The sequence below is a fragment of the Scardinius erythrophthalmus genome, assembly GCF_964197995.2.
Source record: "Scardinius erythrophthalmus genome assembly, chromosome: 1".
Lineage (NCBI taxonomy): Eukaryota > Metazoa > Chordata > Actinopteri > Cypriniformes > Leuciscidae > Scardinius > Scardinius erythrophthalmus.
This window is the reverse complement of record NC_138221.1, coordinates 55,015,483-55,029,212: the sequence shown is the minus strand read 5'-3', so window position 1 is coordinate 55,029,212 and position 13,730 is coordinate 55,015,483. Positions and strand designations below refer to the sequence as shown.

The following is a 13,730-nucleotide window of genomic DNA, read 5'->3' as shown; positions in this document are numbered from 1 at the left end:
TAAACGCAGCGCCCAAAGTTACAGGTAAGCATTTTCCCACAGAAAAACGTTATTAAGACAACGCTTAATGTAGGATATTTTTAACGTGTAACTTGTTTGTGTTGCGTTATTGTATACCTGCTCGCCTGTGTTACAAATAAGTTGTGTGCTGAATTTAGTTATGAATTCGAGTAGGCTACCATCGTCTTTTAAGCCAGTAAGTGTTGTGTTGTGTTGTGTTGTTGTTGGTTTTATGGTAAGCGTTTTAAAACGTCCCAAAACGAGCGCAAAAATGAGCATCACAATTAAATATATATGCAAAATTTACCGTTAGGTTCCCACACAGGATTTTATTCTCATTATCTGATAGTTCAACTTTTTTAATTTAAAGATGCTCAATAAGATGCATCTCCTTCAGATAGATAGATAGATAGATAGATAGATAGATAGATAGATTTTTTTTTCGGTGCGAGTTCTTTCTGGAGGCTTTGGCTCATCTATTTGATCAGAGAACAATAGTCAGGAAGAATATACGTATAACGATCGCAGTATAACAATCTGTCAAACACGATAGTCTATACAAACAATAAGAAGTTGTGTAAACTCTGACTTGTCTTCATGAGTCTCATTTTGTAACTCATATGGATGAAGAAATACAGTAGCAAAGAAATAATTTTGATAGAAGTGCCAGTCAATTGACTTTCATAATGGTAAAACCAATTTAAGATAGGCCTACACACACTGGAATTCCAGTTGATTTATTAGTCGGGGCATGTGGTTATAATGTCGTGAGGTAATCGCTTGCACATACGATAGATGGCGCTGTCGTGCCGGTGAATTAATGCGCTTCTTCATTCATTGGCGACTTGGAAGGACATAACGTTAGCCTATTTACCTTGGTATCCCTTTGAATGTATTTTTTACTCAAACCCTCCTAATGCCATTGATTCTCAACAAGTCCGATAGCTACAGTATTTCAGAAATTTCAAAACTCAGATATCAGGCTGTCGTGATCATTTGAGAATCTTAAGGCCGTTATAACGCAAGATCTGCAGGATACCGCAGACACAGGCTAACGTTAGTCAGCCACATTTAGCCACCATCATCACAAACATGGATCAGCACAACTCGACGTTTGGAGTGCAGCTTTTCATTTATGATCTATCGCGGGGAATGGCCAGACAGCTCAGTCCGATAATGTTGGGTGAGTGATGCAGAATATCTTTACCGCTACATTGGCGAGGGCCGAGACATTTCCAATCCTACCATGAAGAAGGTTTCACTCATACATATTACTTCTATCTTGCTTCGTTGCCTGGTCATCTTCCAATGAGAAATCTTGGCTAATGAATATTAACTAACTATTATGCTAACGTCACTTGTATCCGTCCAACGACGACGATTTGGGGCCTGATTATTAATGAGGTAATACTGACGTTGCCTTTTTTCCATCCAATGGCGAAGGCTTTGTTTATGAATATTTAAGAGACACCTTCACTGTTCTAGAACATTTCGCGTTACAGCTGATCGATGAAAACACTCTTTTTTCAACAAAATATCTTATTCACATAACCTTACGAGCTATTTTCACAGCGAGACCCGTTAATCCGCTTATCTCAGTTATCTTGCATTATTTATAAATAAGAAAAAGAACAAACTGTGTTAGAACACGATGTCCTTTATGGTAATTAATCGTGTCACATGCTGTAAGTTTTCCATATTTTAGATGCCAGCCACGGACCCCCAAAATATGATCATCCCTGTGTGAGGGTCGGGACCACCATCCTAAAATTTATAAGGCATCTGTCTTTTATAAACACATATTAATATTATTAAGCTAAAAAAAGCTAAAAATGCAGTTACACTGTAATGTTATGTATTATTTATTTTTTGTTTACTTATTTAATTTGAATCTAATCTAACCTATTTAACAGATTCATAACGAACTAATAAGTTTTATTTTAATCACATTTTTTAGTTTGAAATCCCATGTTCATCAGATTGAAAATTATTCTTTAAATGGGTCAAACCATAACTGTACTACTGTTATATTTTAATAATATAAATATAATATAATCTTAGCATTTCTAATATAACTAATATCTATCATATAGTCAATGATTTCTAAAACATATTCTTTCTTATAGGAAAACAGCTTGATGGGATTTGGTAAGTGGTTAAGATCCTTTATTTATAAACAAGTTAAATATATAATTATATAATATCTATATATCTTTTTTTTTTATGTTTTTATGCTTGTGAAGCACTTTGAGCTGCATTTCATGTATGAAAAGTTGGTACTATACGGTTATCCGGACCACATGTGATGACCTACTCCAACCCCGCCCCTAAACCTACCCGTCACTGGGGTTACGACCAACCAAGAGCGGTTGTGGTCACGTGTGGTCAGGTGTGGTCCGGATAACCGTATAGTACCGAAAAGTTTTATACAAATAAATGTTTATTATTATTATCTGATATGTTTTATAACATGTTTTAACTATATGCATTTCCTGTTACGTTATGTCAACACAGGCACACATCTATAGTGGTCTACGGAGAGGAATTTTTCTATGGTGGTGCTGGGATCTCTAGTTGCCCACCGGTAAAATCACAACCCATTGCAACGCTTCTCGTACTCAAGATAGGACAAGCGCTTAAACATCGCCATGAAAATACACTCGATCAATGTACTCTATATATTGTGCTGTTTGTGAGATGTTCATGGTCCATGTGGAGCGTTGAACAGCACATCTTCACACATTGTTTTTGTCCATTTATTTTTGGGTTGTTGAGATTAAATGGCCTTGGCACATAATATTTCTTAAGAGGTGCATTTGTTCTGGGGCGGCTGCAGTATGTGCCATAGTGTGTGCGTGTGTTTACAGGGCGGGACGATGCTCGGACCTCCAGACACAGTGGTGGAACTGGGAAATACAGAGGTGACAGAGGAGATCTTTATGGATTATCTGTCCTCACTTGGAGAGACAACATATAGGTGAGTGTGTGTTTTTGACTGTTGTTTATTACTGAAAATAAAATGAGGAATTCCTTTCTTCCGGTTTAAAGTCCTTATAAAGTATTTTGTTCTGTACTTTACATGCATTGCTTGCATTCATAAGCCTCTTTTTCTGCTTTGGTATCTCTCTGCAGTGGTGACAAGTACCGATTGTTTGAACACAACTGTAACACGTTCACTAATGAGGTGGCCCAGTTTCTCACTGGAAATAAAATTCCCTCCTATATCACAGATCTGCCCTCTGAAGTGCTCTCCACGTGAGTATGCTAAACATAAACTCGCCCAGACATGATTTTTAGGGTTGTTTTTATTTCCACTTAATTGGAAAGTATTTAGTACTACACACAGGGAATAAATAAACATGCTTGAGATCGGTCTTTATTGTCAAAAGGGAAATTAATAAATAAAAAAATCTCAAAGACACCCTCATGTTGTTCTAAAGATGTATGATTTTTATTCTGTGAAACACAAACAATATTTTGAATAATGTTTTTGTCCATACAATTAAGTCAAAAGATTCCAAAACGACAAATCTCGACACATTAAAAAAAAAAAATGTGTATATATATATGAAGACTTCAGATGCAAAAGCCTCTAAGCGCTATCTGAAATTTTCTTCTAAAATTAGCATTTTTATCAAGCTTGTATATTTAGGTTCAGTAATTTCACTTTAATGACAATTAATAGGTCATTTTATTGCCATTAAAGTGAAATAACTGAACATAGACATGCAAGCTTGATAAAAATGATCATTCTAGAAGAAAATTTCAGATGGCACTTAGAGGCTTTTGCATCTGAAGTCTTCATATATATATATATATATATATATATATTCGGCTTAATTATCTTCATGCATTTTTTTTCTTTTGATTTTGTAGTGAAATGTGACCTTGACCATGTTTTTGTGAGATTCTCTCATTTGTGATTGTATAACTGTAAAGTTCTCTCATTTTCAACTGTCACATTTCCAATGCTGAAAATTTATGTAAGAAGATCCGTGTTATTTTCACAGTTTTCACAGAACTTCATGCTCTCTCTTTCTCTCTCAGGCCATTTGGTCAGGTGTTGCGGCCAATCCTGGACTCGATACATATCGCCCCTCCAGGCGGAAACGTGATCAACAGCCAAAATAATCATAGCTAGATCTGCTTTGTAATCTCACATACACACACATGCAATAATTCTCACATAGGCTTGTTTATACACACACATTTGCCCTGTTATAAATGAAGTTGGCTCAAAAATCAACAATTTCTCATCCACATTCACAGTTGCCCACATATTTTGAGAGAGTTTTGCTTAAAGTGTTTCAAGCACAAGGTCTTGGGTCATCCTTCCAGATCACCAATGGTTCATATTTTTCTTGGTTTCTATGGGTTTCATTTTATTAACTATCTTTATTTTGTATTTCTACAACCCACCACATGCAAACCTTTTCCCCTCTTGCTAGTTTTGATTAATTTCACATCATTTCATGCTGTTTTCCCCACTAATATGTCTGTTTATACATATTAATATTGGTAAGCCAAAAAGTAAAAAGACGCTTTAATTTTATTTATTTATTTTTGTGTGTAAATTTGTGGCAAAGAAGCACATGTGCTATAATATGACTCGCATTAGTTTTTGCTCTGAACTGAAGATCTTATTGAATGTGACCGAATGGACCATGATACTTGTGGCTCAGATTCAGAGAAATATGTATGTATCTGTGCCTTTGTCATGGCAGCTCGGGCACAAGTACTGTAATATTTTTAACATAACTGTAAAGTACAAATTATTTCTACATGTTTTGTTTAAGGTAGATGTTGTCCCATCCATTTATTTACCCAGCTAAATGCTTTTATATATGCTTTACGCTTGTTTTATTTTCATGAAAGGAAAGTTTGCTGCTGTTGTCATGTCAGTATTATAATAGCTTAATGTGTGTATTTATTGTTGGTATTTATTAACATGTTCCTTTTTTGAAGCGGTTTATTTATTCGGCACAAGTGACAGATGTAACATTCAGAGATGTTTGATGGAAGACTGTACCCTTTTTTATTTTGTTGTTTTCATGCTGTTCTCATTGTCAGTGTTGCTGCAAACCCTAAACTGCACTGATTGTTTTGAGCTTTATCCTCATATGTTTTAATGGAAGTCATCTCATTAAAGAACCAGCAATGAGTCTACATAAAGTGCCCTTATGTGTGTTCTTATCCTCATATATATATATATTTTGCAATCCAAAAATAGACATAGTACATGTAAGAATGCATATTGTTCCACACATACATTTTAAGCTAGAAATCAACACATTCACAGTGTTGTCTGCAGGACACATCTTTGGATCAGCCTCTACCGGACGAGTTTGTCCTATCAGCCAGGATAGCTGAAGTTATTACTGCAAGCTGCCCACACTCGCACTTTTTAGCAGGCTGCCCGCCTTGCTCTCTTCGCTATTTTCCCCTGTTCTACAGCTGCCCACATGTCAGATTATTCGTTTATTTCTTCGATGGCTCTCTCTAAACCCACAATGGCTACCCCCAGAGACCAGTTGCGTGTGGCGCCCTCATTGCCACTAGGGATTCCCATCCTTATTGTGTGGAGTGAATGGGCCTTAAACACGGCAAAGAGGTTCATGGTCCATGGTGACTGATCAGTGGTGGCAAATTAGAACTAGAAACACACACAGAAGGTCCATGAAAACTAAAACAAACAGAACATAATGGTGACAACACTGTACTTCCTTAGATAACAGATAATGCTCTACAATGAACTCTGTTAAAGAGCTACATATGGCAAATTATCTGTTCAGTAAAATACCTTACTCACCTGTTGAGTAATAAAAAACATCTCTGTGTCACTTTTACAACATTTCAAATCCCTCAGTTCTATGACTAAGTGGAAGACCGCCAGAGGCAGTGCTGAAAGCACTAGTGGAAAATCCCTATCGCTCACGCCTGACCGAGAATCGAATAACAAAGTTGTGACCTCGACTTATGACGTGTCTTCAGCTATAATAACCTCCTAACACGTCAAATCGATCTCTAGATCATTCTCGCGATGCCGAGTGTCCAGAGACTCTGGCGGTCTTCCACTTAGTCATAGAACCACAGTTAGGTTCGTAACCAGCATTCTATTTCCTTTCGCTCCAGACCACCAGAGGCAGTGCTGAAAGCATTGGTGGAAGATGAATACCTACGCAGTCACGAGGAATCCCCTTGCAAAACGTCCGGGCAGGCAGATAGCACTGCAGCGCACACCGCTGGCAAGGGACTCACATTCAATCTGTAAAATCGTGAAAATGTGCAGGCTGAACGCCAAGTTTCTGCAGCACAAATTTCAGAAAGCGATGCTCCTCTGACCGCTGCCCAAGATGTTGCCAAAGCACATGTAGAATGACAGTGAATAGATGAGGGCACAGACTGCCCCACTGACTCATACGCATGAGAAATTACCTGTGTCACCCAGTGCGCCAGTCTCTGTTTAGAAAGTACAGCACCTCTGCGTGCATCACTAAAACAGACAAACAATTGATCAGTCTTACGCCAGGCTGCTGTCTTATCAATATAAGCCTTCAAAGACTTAACTGGACATCGCTCCAACCGTACGTCAGCTTGATCTACTGACAGTGCAGCCAACACAATAGGCTGGTTCATAAATTGTGCTTTGGTTGAAAAGCCGGATTGGGCCACAACGAAACACTTCTGAATCCACTACTCCAGCGCAAACAGTGGGTACTTACTGATAACGCATGGAGTTCACTCACACGCTTTGCTCTTGTAATGGCCAAATAATTGCAGTCTTAAATGACAGACATTTAATGTCAGACTCTAACATTGGCTCAAATGGGCAGTGACACAAGGAATTGAGAACAATATCCAAGTCCCACGTCATACGCCCCTGTGGAGGACAAAGACGATTCACTCCTTTCAAGAAAGCAACAATCAGCCGGTCACAACCAAGTGAAGAGTCACTAAACTCTGATCGGTGAGCTGCTAAAGCCGCCACATACACCTTTAGTGTAGATGTAGAATGCCCAAGTTCCAAATGATGTTGCAGAAAATCCAAAATGCATCCCACTGAGCAGTGTAATGGAACAAGATAACGGCTAGAACACCAGTCAGAGAACACCTTCCATTTACAAGCATATAACTTTCGCGTCGATGCCGCACGTGCATTCAAAACAGTGTCCCTGGCCCTCTCTGAACACTCCAAGAGAGGCCTGGTGGGCCCAGTGGCCACACCCACAGTTTCAAACGATCTGGATGTGGGTGCCAAACTCTTCCTTCTAGCTGACTCAGGAGGTCTGGTCTGTTGGGCAGACGACAAGGTGGTCCTATTATCAGTGAAAACAGAGTCTGAAACCATGGCCTCGCAGGCGAATAAGGAGCCACTAACAGCAGACAGTGGCCGCAGTCACGCACTCGACACATAGTCCTCCAAATCAGAGGTAATGGGGGGAAAACATATACTGTCATGTCTGGCCAGTTGTGGGTTAATGCATCCAGACCCAGAGATCCCGGTTTGTCCATCAGAGAAAACCAACGAGGGCAGTGAGACGTCTGACTGTCCGTGAACACATCTACCGCTGCCGTCCCATACATCCTCCATATCATTTGCACCACTTCTGGGTGTAGAGTTCAGTCTCCCTGCACAGAGCCATGTGCACAGAGCCCCTCTCCAAGTGCCATTTACTCCCCTCTTGAGTCAGACTCCCCCCCATCTGAGAAGACTGGCATCCGTCCTTGACCGTCCCACCGTGCAGGTGGAGGTCCCAATGGTACTCCTCTGATGAGAAACTCCTGTGACCAAGGTGCTAGGGCTCGCACGCAACGATGTGTGACTCTGATTTTCTTGTATTTGTGTCGTATTGGAGACAGACCTTTTTGAATGAGCCATCATTGAATGGTCTTAGCCACAACAGTCCCAGTGGTACTACTGTTGACACTGCTGTGAGCTTACCCAAGAGTCTCAGGAGTGTAATGTAATTCTGAATGCGGCCAACCTGGAGATGCCTTATAGCCCTCAGAATTGACCTTATTCTCTCGGGAGTTGGAACAGCCAACATTGTGACAGAGTTGAGAACAAGACCTATGAAACTGGTCGACTGCATTGGGACAAACTTGCATTTGTCCCAATTCACTGTAATCCCTAAAGCCGCAATATGGTGCAACAGATGACGCGTTTGATCCACTGCTTGCTGTGGTGATGTTGCACAGACAAGCTAGTCATCCAGTTATGGCAACAACTCTAATGCCAGAACTCTGGAGTGGTTCCAATGCCGCCTGAACAAAATTTGAGAACACCCTTGGTGCCAGAGCCAGGCCAAAAGGAAGAACCCTGAACTGTCAAATCGAAGGAATCGCCTGTGTTCTGGAACATGAAAATAGGAGTCCTTCAAATCTATTGTCATGAACCAATCTTGTCGCATAACGGCCTGTAACACATTGGTTGTGCATAGCATTCGGAACGACAAAAACTTTAAAAACCGATTCAGATTTCTTAGATCTAATATCAGTCGAAATCCGCCGTCTTTCTTTGTGACCAGAAAATAAATGGAAAAAAATCCCACGAGATGAACTTGGGGGTTGACTAGTTCTATGGCACCCTTGCGCAACAACATCTGAACTTCGTGCGCAAGCGCTTCTGACTGGTGTGGGTTGTGAATTATTGTATGTCTCACGCCAGTTTGAACAGGAGGTCGACAGCGAAACTGTATATGGTACCCTGTCGACAGGGTATTTGTTGTGATTGATCTCCAATTATCCAGGTGACTTTCTGTAAAACAGCCCACTGTTGACCTTTCCACGTCAACAGTCCCGTTAACGCTTTTCCGTAGAGGTGGGGGGATGGCGCTGGGGGCCTGAGTGTTGTGCTTGAAAATGATGACCACGTGGCTGAGTCCCACCACGTCTTGGGGGGAGGAGCTTGTGGATTCTGATGTTTGGAAATGGTGAGGAGGACTATATGTAGGTCTTACACCAACATTATGATAACGGGCACCAGAGGCTGTTGGAGAGGGCCTGGATCCTGCGGCTGTCCCCACATGACGCAAACGAGTTTCAGACACCGACACGCGAAAAAAGTCCAAAGCTTCCTGTGCAGCTGGTCCAAAAACTCGTCCAGGTACCAATGGCAGTCGTCGCAAATTATTCCGACATTCCGTTGAGCTTGCACAAGAGTGCCCAAAGCTGTGCCACAGTGATTAGTGATAACACCCATGGCTTGTAATGCAAGTTCAGTTAGACTCACCCCTAATGGGTCAAATGAAGCTCCACTCTGAGAGGAGTGTAAGGCCACAAGCATATGCGCCAAAGAATTAGAAACACAGCCAAGGCTTGCTGTAGAATTGTATGCACGAGACAGTAGCTCATCAGTGCATCGTCACTCAACATTGGGGCAGCACACGTTTTCGCGAAGTGCCTTATCAGGACAAAATGAGTGCTGCCACACTAGATTCTATAGGCGGCATGCTACCAAGTCCCACTGCTTCTGGGTCCTGCATCACAGCCAGTGTGCGGGCTAACACATCCGGACGTGTAGCCTTTGATGAATTTTGTAGTGCAGACACCAAAACAGATATAAAGTCATTGCACTGAGGCATCGTAAAGGATGTTTCCTGTGCATGACGTAGAAAAACATTCTCAGAGCTTACAGCTGCTGGGGGGATCCAGATTGATGCAGGCGAGCATTGCTTTTAATGTTCCTTCCAGTGAAGCTGGAGTAGCTTCAAAAAGCGAGTCAGAGGCAGCAACTGACTTCACATCTAACTCTGTCCCATATGCATCATTGGTGACGAAACGATAGCTGATTCTGCAGAGCTTTCTCTTGTATCTCCATATTAGGCTGTGCTTTAGCCAGGACAGGCAGTAACAACTATATGGCAGTAGACAGCTGGTCAACCTTGCATGCTAAATCTGAAGATTTTGTCTTCTTATTCTTCCTTTCATTTTGCGATACTTGTTTACGCTCAACAGTAGTAATACTGGAAGAAAGCAACAAACCTTCCGATCTGGATTCCAGATGCACTCGACGCACAGCAAGCAGCATTATAGAGCATTCCGGGCATCGGTCAGACAATGCCTCCTTAAGATGATCCATACCATGACACGCAGGGAACTGGTGATGGCCATCCATGATATCCATTATGTTAGGGCATGTTGAACACCTAAGTGCATCCATGACGAATTAAATACTCACCTTAAATCCAAAAGGAAAATAAATCCGTCACTCCTTGCCGTTGGTGATCTGCACAGCGATGAACACACACACACACGCTCTCAAACCAAGGCAGCCAGGGCTTCCGAATGCATGTCTTCACTGAGGCATTCAAACTTACAGGCAACCAGAAGATTGAAGCCTCTCTAAAACTTATAAAATATCCCTCGCGATCGTCATGCACAGGGAACGCGTCCAGTGAGAAAATCCGTAATGTGAGGCGATGACAATGAAACAGCTCGCGTAGCCTATCCCGAAGAAAAGAAAGAGATCAATTTGACGGGTTAGGGGGTTATTATAGCTGAAGACACGTCATAAGTTACGAGGTGACAACTTTGTTATTCGATTCTCGGTCAGGCTCGAGCGCGAAGGATTTTCCACTGCCTCTGGCGGTCTGGAGCGAAAGGAAATAGAACCACTCCCACACCATACATGCTTCAAAGCCTGAGCAACCTTTCTATATTTCCTGTGAAAACCATCCCACTTGGCCTAAAATAAAAACACTTATAATAGACTTACCATATGAATCAGGGTAAGACAAAACACGTTTTGGAAGAAGGATTTATGATGTATTGACTCATTTAAATGTAGTTAATTTTGATCAATAATTTACATAGTTATGTACTGTAATACATAACGTTTTTAGATTAAAGAATCTAATAATAATAACATGTAAATCTAAATACAAATAATTTAAATGTGTAATGCTATCAAGTAGCCTAATAAGTAAATAAATACAACTAGCCTAGCCTACTTGGTAATTGTCTTTAAAAAAACAGAATTTTCTCTACTTTGTACAATCAAAATGACTCTTATCAGAGAACATCTCTTATCACAGGCAGAAAGACAGGTATTTTTGGCAGATTATGCAGATGAAACGGATTATCCCTGTCATATGACTACATCTGAGAACATGAGAAGGGAGGCATTTCTTTTAAAAGTGTACTACTCTATAAAAACACAAGATGGAGACGTTACACAAAGCAACATTGCTTTCCTTCAGCTCTCTGGTACTTTCCTCCAGAATGGAATAAAAACAACAGCGTGCGGCAGCATGGGACACTTTTCCTCATTTACTTGTGATCAATAGTGCAATATCCTTTGTGAGACAAGATAAGACCAAGATTTTCAGCATATTATTATTCCAGAGATTTAATACCAAGTCATTTAAGTAGTTGAATGGAGCCCATTTTCAATATATTTTTTCTCATAATAATTAAGACAAATCACTTTTCTTTTCAATAGAGTGACAATATTAAAAGGCAATAATTTAATTGTTCAAACAACATACATTATAAACACATTTTCTCAAAGAGAATAAATGTGATTTTAGAAAGGGAGTCCCTCACAAGGGGATCATCGTTGAGGGTCCCTGAGCTGGTCACAAAAACACATACACTTCCTCAAATGACAGCTTTCTTATCCATTTCTGTAGCATGTCCATTTGTAGCATTGCGACTGAATGCTTCACTGGAGAAGGGGCGCCTGAAGTCAACCTGGTTACACTCATTCACTGACTCATTCTCTCCAGCTAACACTGTCACTGCGGGAGGTGTGACCTCTGCGGAGACGTCGCCAATACTCTCACACACTTGCGGTCGCAAGAGTGTGTGTGTTTTTTGTGTTATGACTGTGACAGACCCTCGATCTGACAACCCAACGTCCTGGTGCACACGTAAACATGACCCAGAAAGGTTCTGAAAGTGCTTCTCAGAATAGAAATAAGCAGTTTAACAATAACTTAATCCCCACATAGAGACCTATGATGGATTCTCTTGGTACTCCGTCCTGTTCTGTTAAATGCTTTGTCATTTATGTGAAATGTCAATAGTGGGGCATTATAATTGAGGGAACACTTCCAGCAAACAACATTGATAAACAATTCTTATGTCATTAGCTAAGCTATGTTTCCATCCAGAGTTCTAATTTTAACAAATTAAACAAAATTGGCTTATCGTAGGCTATAAAACATTTGCAAATAAAGAGGCGTTTTCATCCCATGTGTTCAAGAGAAGAAAATCATCACTTCCTCAGAGAAGAGCCCCAAATAAAAATGAAAGTTGCTGCAATCGGGGAAGAAACTGTAGCTCTTTTTTCCTTGATCATAAATGACTTGTGCCTCAGAGCGAGCAGACAAAGTGCAACAAACGCTGTCATGTTTTCTTGCATTCGGAGGCCTGGTGCTTGTGAACGCAATCATGCGAGATGTTTCTGGGGGAATTAAACCAAATCATTCTGATGACAGACTTTGACTCAGGCATTTCAGAATGATCAAACCAACAATTGAGATGCTGTGCAAGGAAATTGGTCGCTGGCTAATCCAGATATCCTATCGCATCCACTGTTAAGGTAAATTCATGTGAGTTTTTTGTTGAGCATTGAGGGATTTATTCGGTACACGTATTTCCATTGTAGTTTATGTGCATGTATTCTTATTGGATAAAACAATCTATCCACCTCAATTGACCACATTTGTTTTTTATGTGCATTTTAGAATTTATTAGCATCTTGCCCAGACAGCAACATAGTGTCGGCCCAGATCCGGCCCACATCTGGTACAGCCGAAACTATGTTGCTGGGTGGCGTTTCCATCCAGCATTTTTTGTGTAATATCCCAAAATTTGCATAAAATAGGTGGATGGAAACTTTAGTAATAAAAAAATAAGATCACCTTTTAAAGGAACAGTTTACCCTAAAATTTGAATTCTGTCATCATTTACTCACCCTCGTGTTGTTTAAACTTGTATGACTAACTTTGAAACGTGCAAATGAGATTTGAGATTTAAGGCTTACTTGCCGTCTCTTTTCACTTTACATTTTCACTCAGAAATGGATATTTAATTTCACAAATCAAAAAGTAAATCCAACACCAAATTTTGTTCAGAGTATGGCAGAAGGGAACCGTTTTAATGTGCTTTTTTTTGCAGGCTTTGTTGTCTCAATTGTATGGGAACATGTAGCATGCTCATTGTTTAAAACATCTCATTTTGTGTGCCACAGTAGAAAGATCACAATCATAGAGGTTTGAATGACATAAGAGTGAGTAAACAAGTGACTTTTCAAATCAGAACTGTCCCTTTAATTTGAGAAGGTGATGATGTCATAGAGCCAGTTTTAGCTCCCGCTCAGCCGTTCCGCAGACTCTTTTGGTGTTTCATCATAATGTCCAGACATGATGTCTCACACTCGCTCTGACTGCATGTGATGTCCCATCTTAAGTGGGTCGACTCACAGACAAAAGCAGAACTAAGCTTCTCCAAGGGTTTAATCCCAGCTTTATCTGGAGATCTGCATGTCTGACTGTCGGTTAAAGTATTTCTGAGAACGTTCAAACTCTCTCTGTCTCTCTGCCACTCTCAGAAATGAACTGAATAAATTGAAACGAGAGCGAGAGTCTCATGCTTGAGTGCATGTACTCGTGTCTCTTCCACTTTGGCTTCTAATATCTCTCCGTCCATTTTTCTCATCTCTTGTCCCTCACAACAATCTCTCATGACTTTTCAGATTCTCAAGTTCACTGACATACACATTC

General features: G+C 40.5%; 1 protein-coding gene across 1 annotated transcript; it reads left to right on the top strand.

Moving 5' to 3' along the window:
• The first annotated feature begins 788 nt into the window (after positions 1-788).
• Positions 789-5,165, top strand: desi1a (desumoylating isopeptidase 1a). The gene is made up of 6 exons (XM_081379138.1): positions 789-1,183; positions 2,127-2,148; positions 2,515-2,584; positions 2,868-2,977; positions 3,133-3,255; positions 4,048-5,165. The coding sequence occupies exons 1-6, from the start codon at positions 1,093-1,095 to the stop codon at positions 4,139-4,141; spliced, it is 510 nt and encodes a 169-aa protein (XP_081235264.1). The 5' UTR covers positions 789-1,092; the 3' UTR covers positions 4,142-5,165.
• The last annotated feature ends 8,565 nt before the right edge of the window (positions 5,166-13,730 follow it).

Coding starts and splice junctions, on each gene's coding strand:
- desi1a (XM_081379138.1), top strand. CDS start 1,093: ATGGATCAGCACAACTCGACGTTTGGAGTGCAGCTTTTCATTTATGAT. Junction 1,184..2,126: donor GCTCAGTCCGATAATGTTGG/GTGAGTGATGCA, acceptor TCTTTCTTATAG/GAAAACAGCTTGATGGGATT. Junction 2,978..3,132: donor CTTGGAGAGACAACATATAG/GTGAGTGTGTGT, acceptor ATCTCTCTGCAG/TGGTGACAAGTACCGATTGT.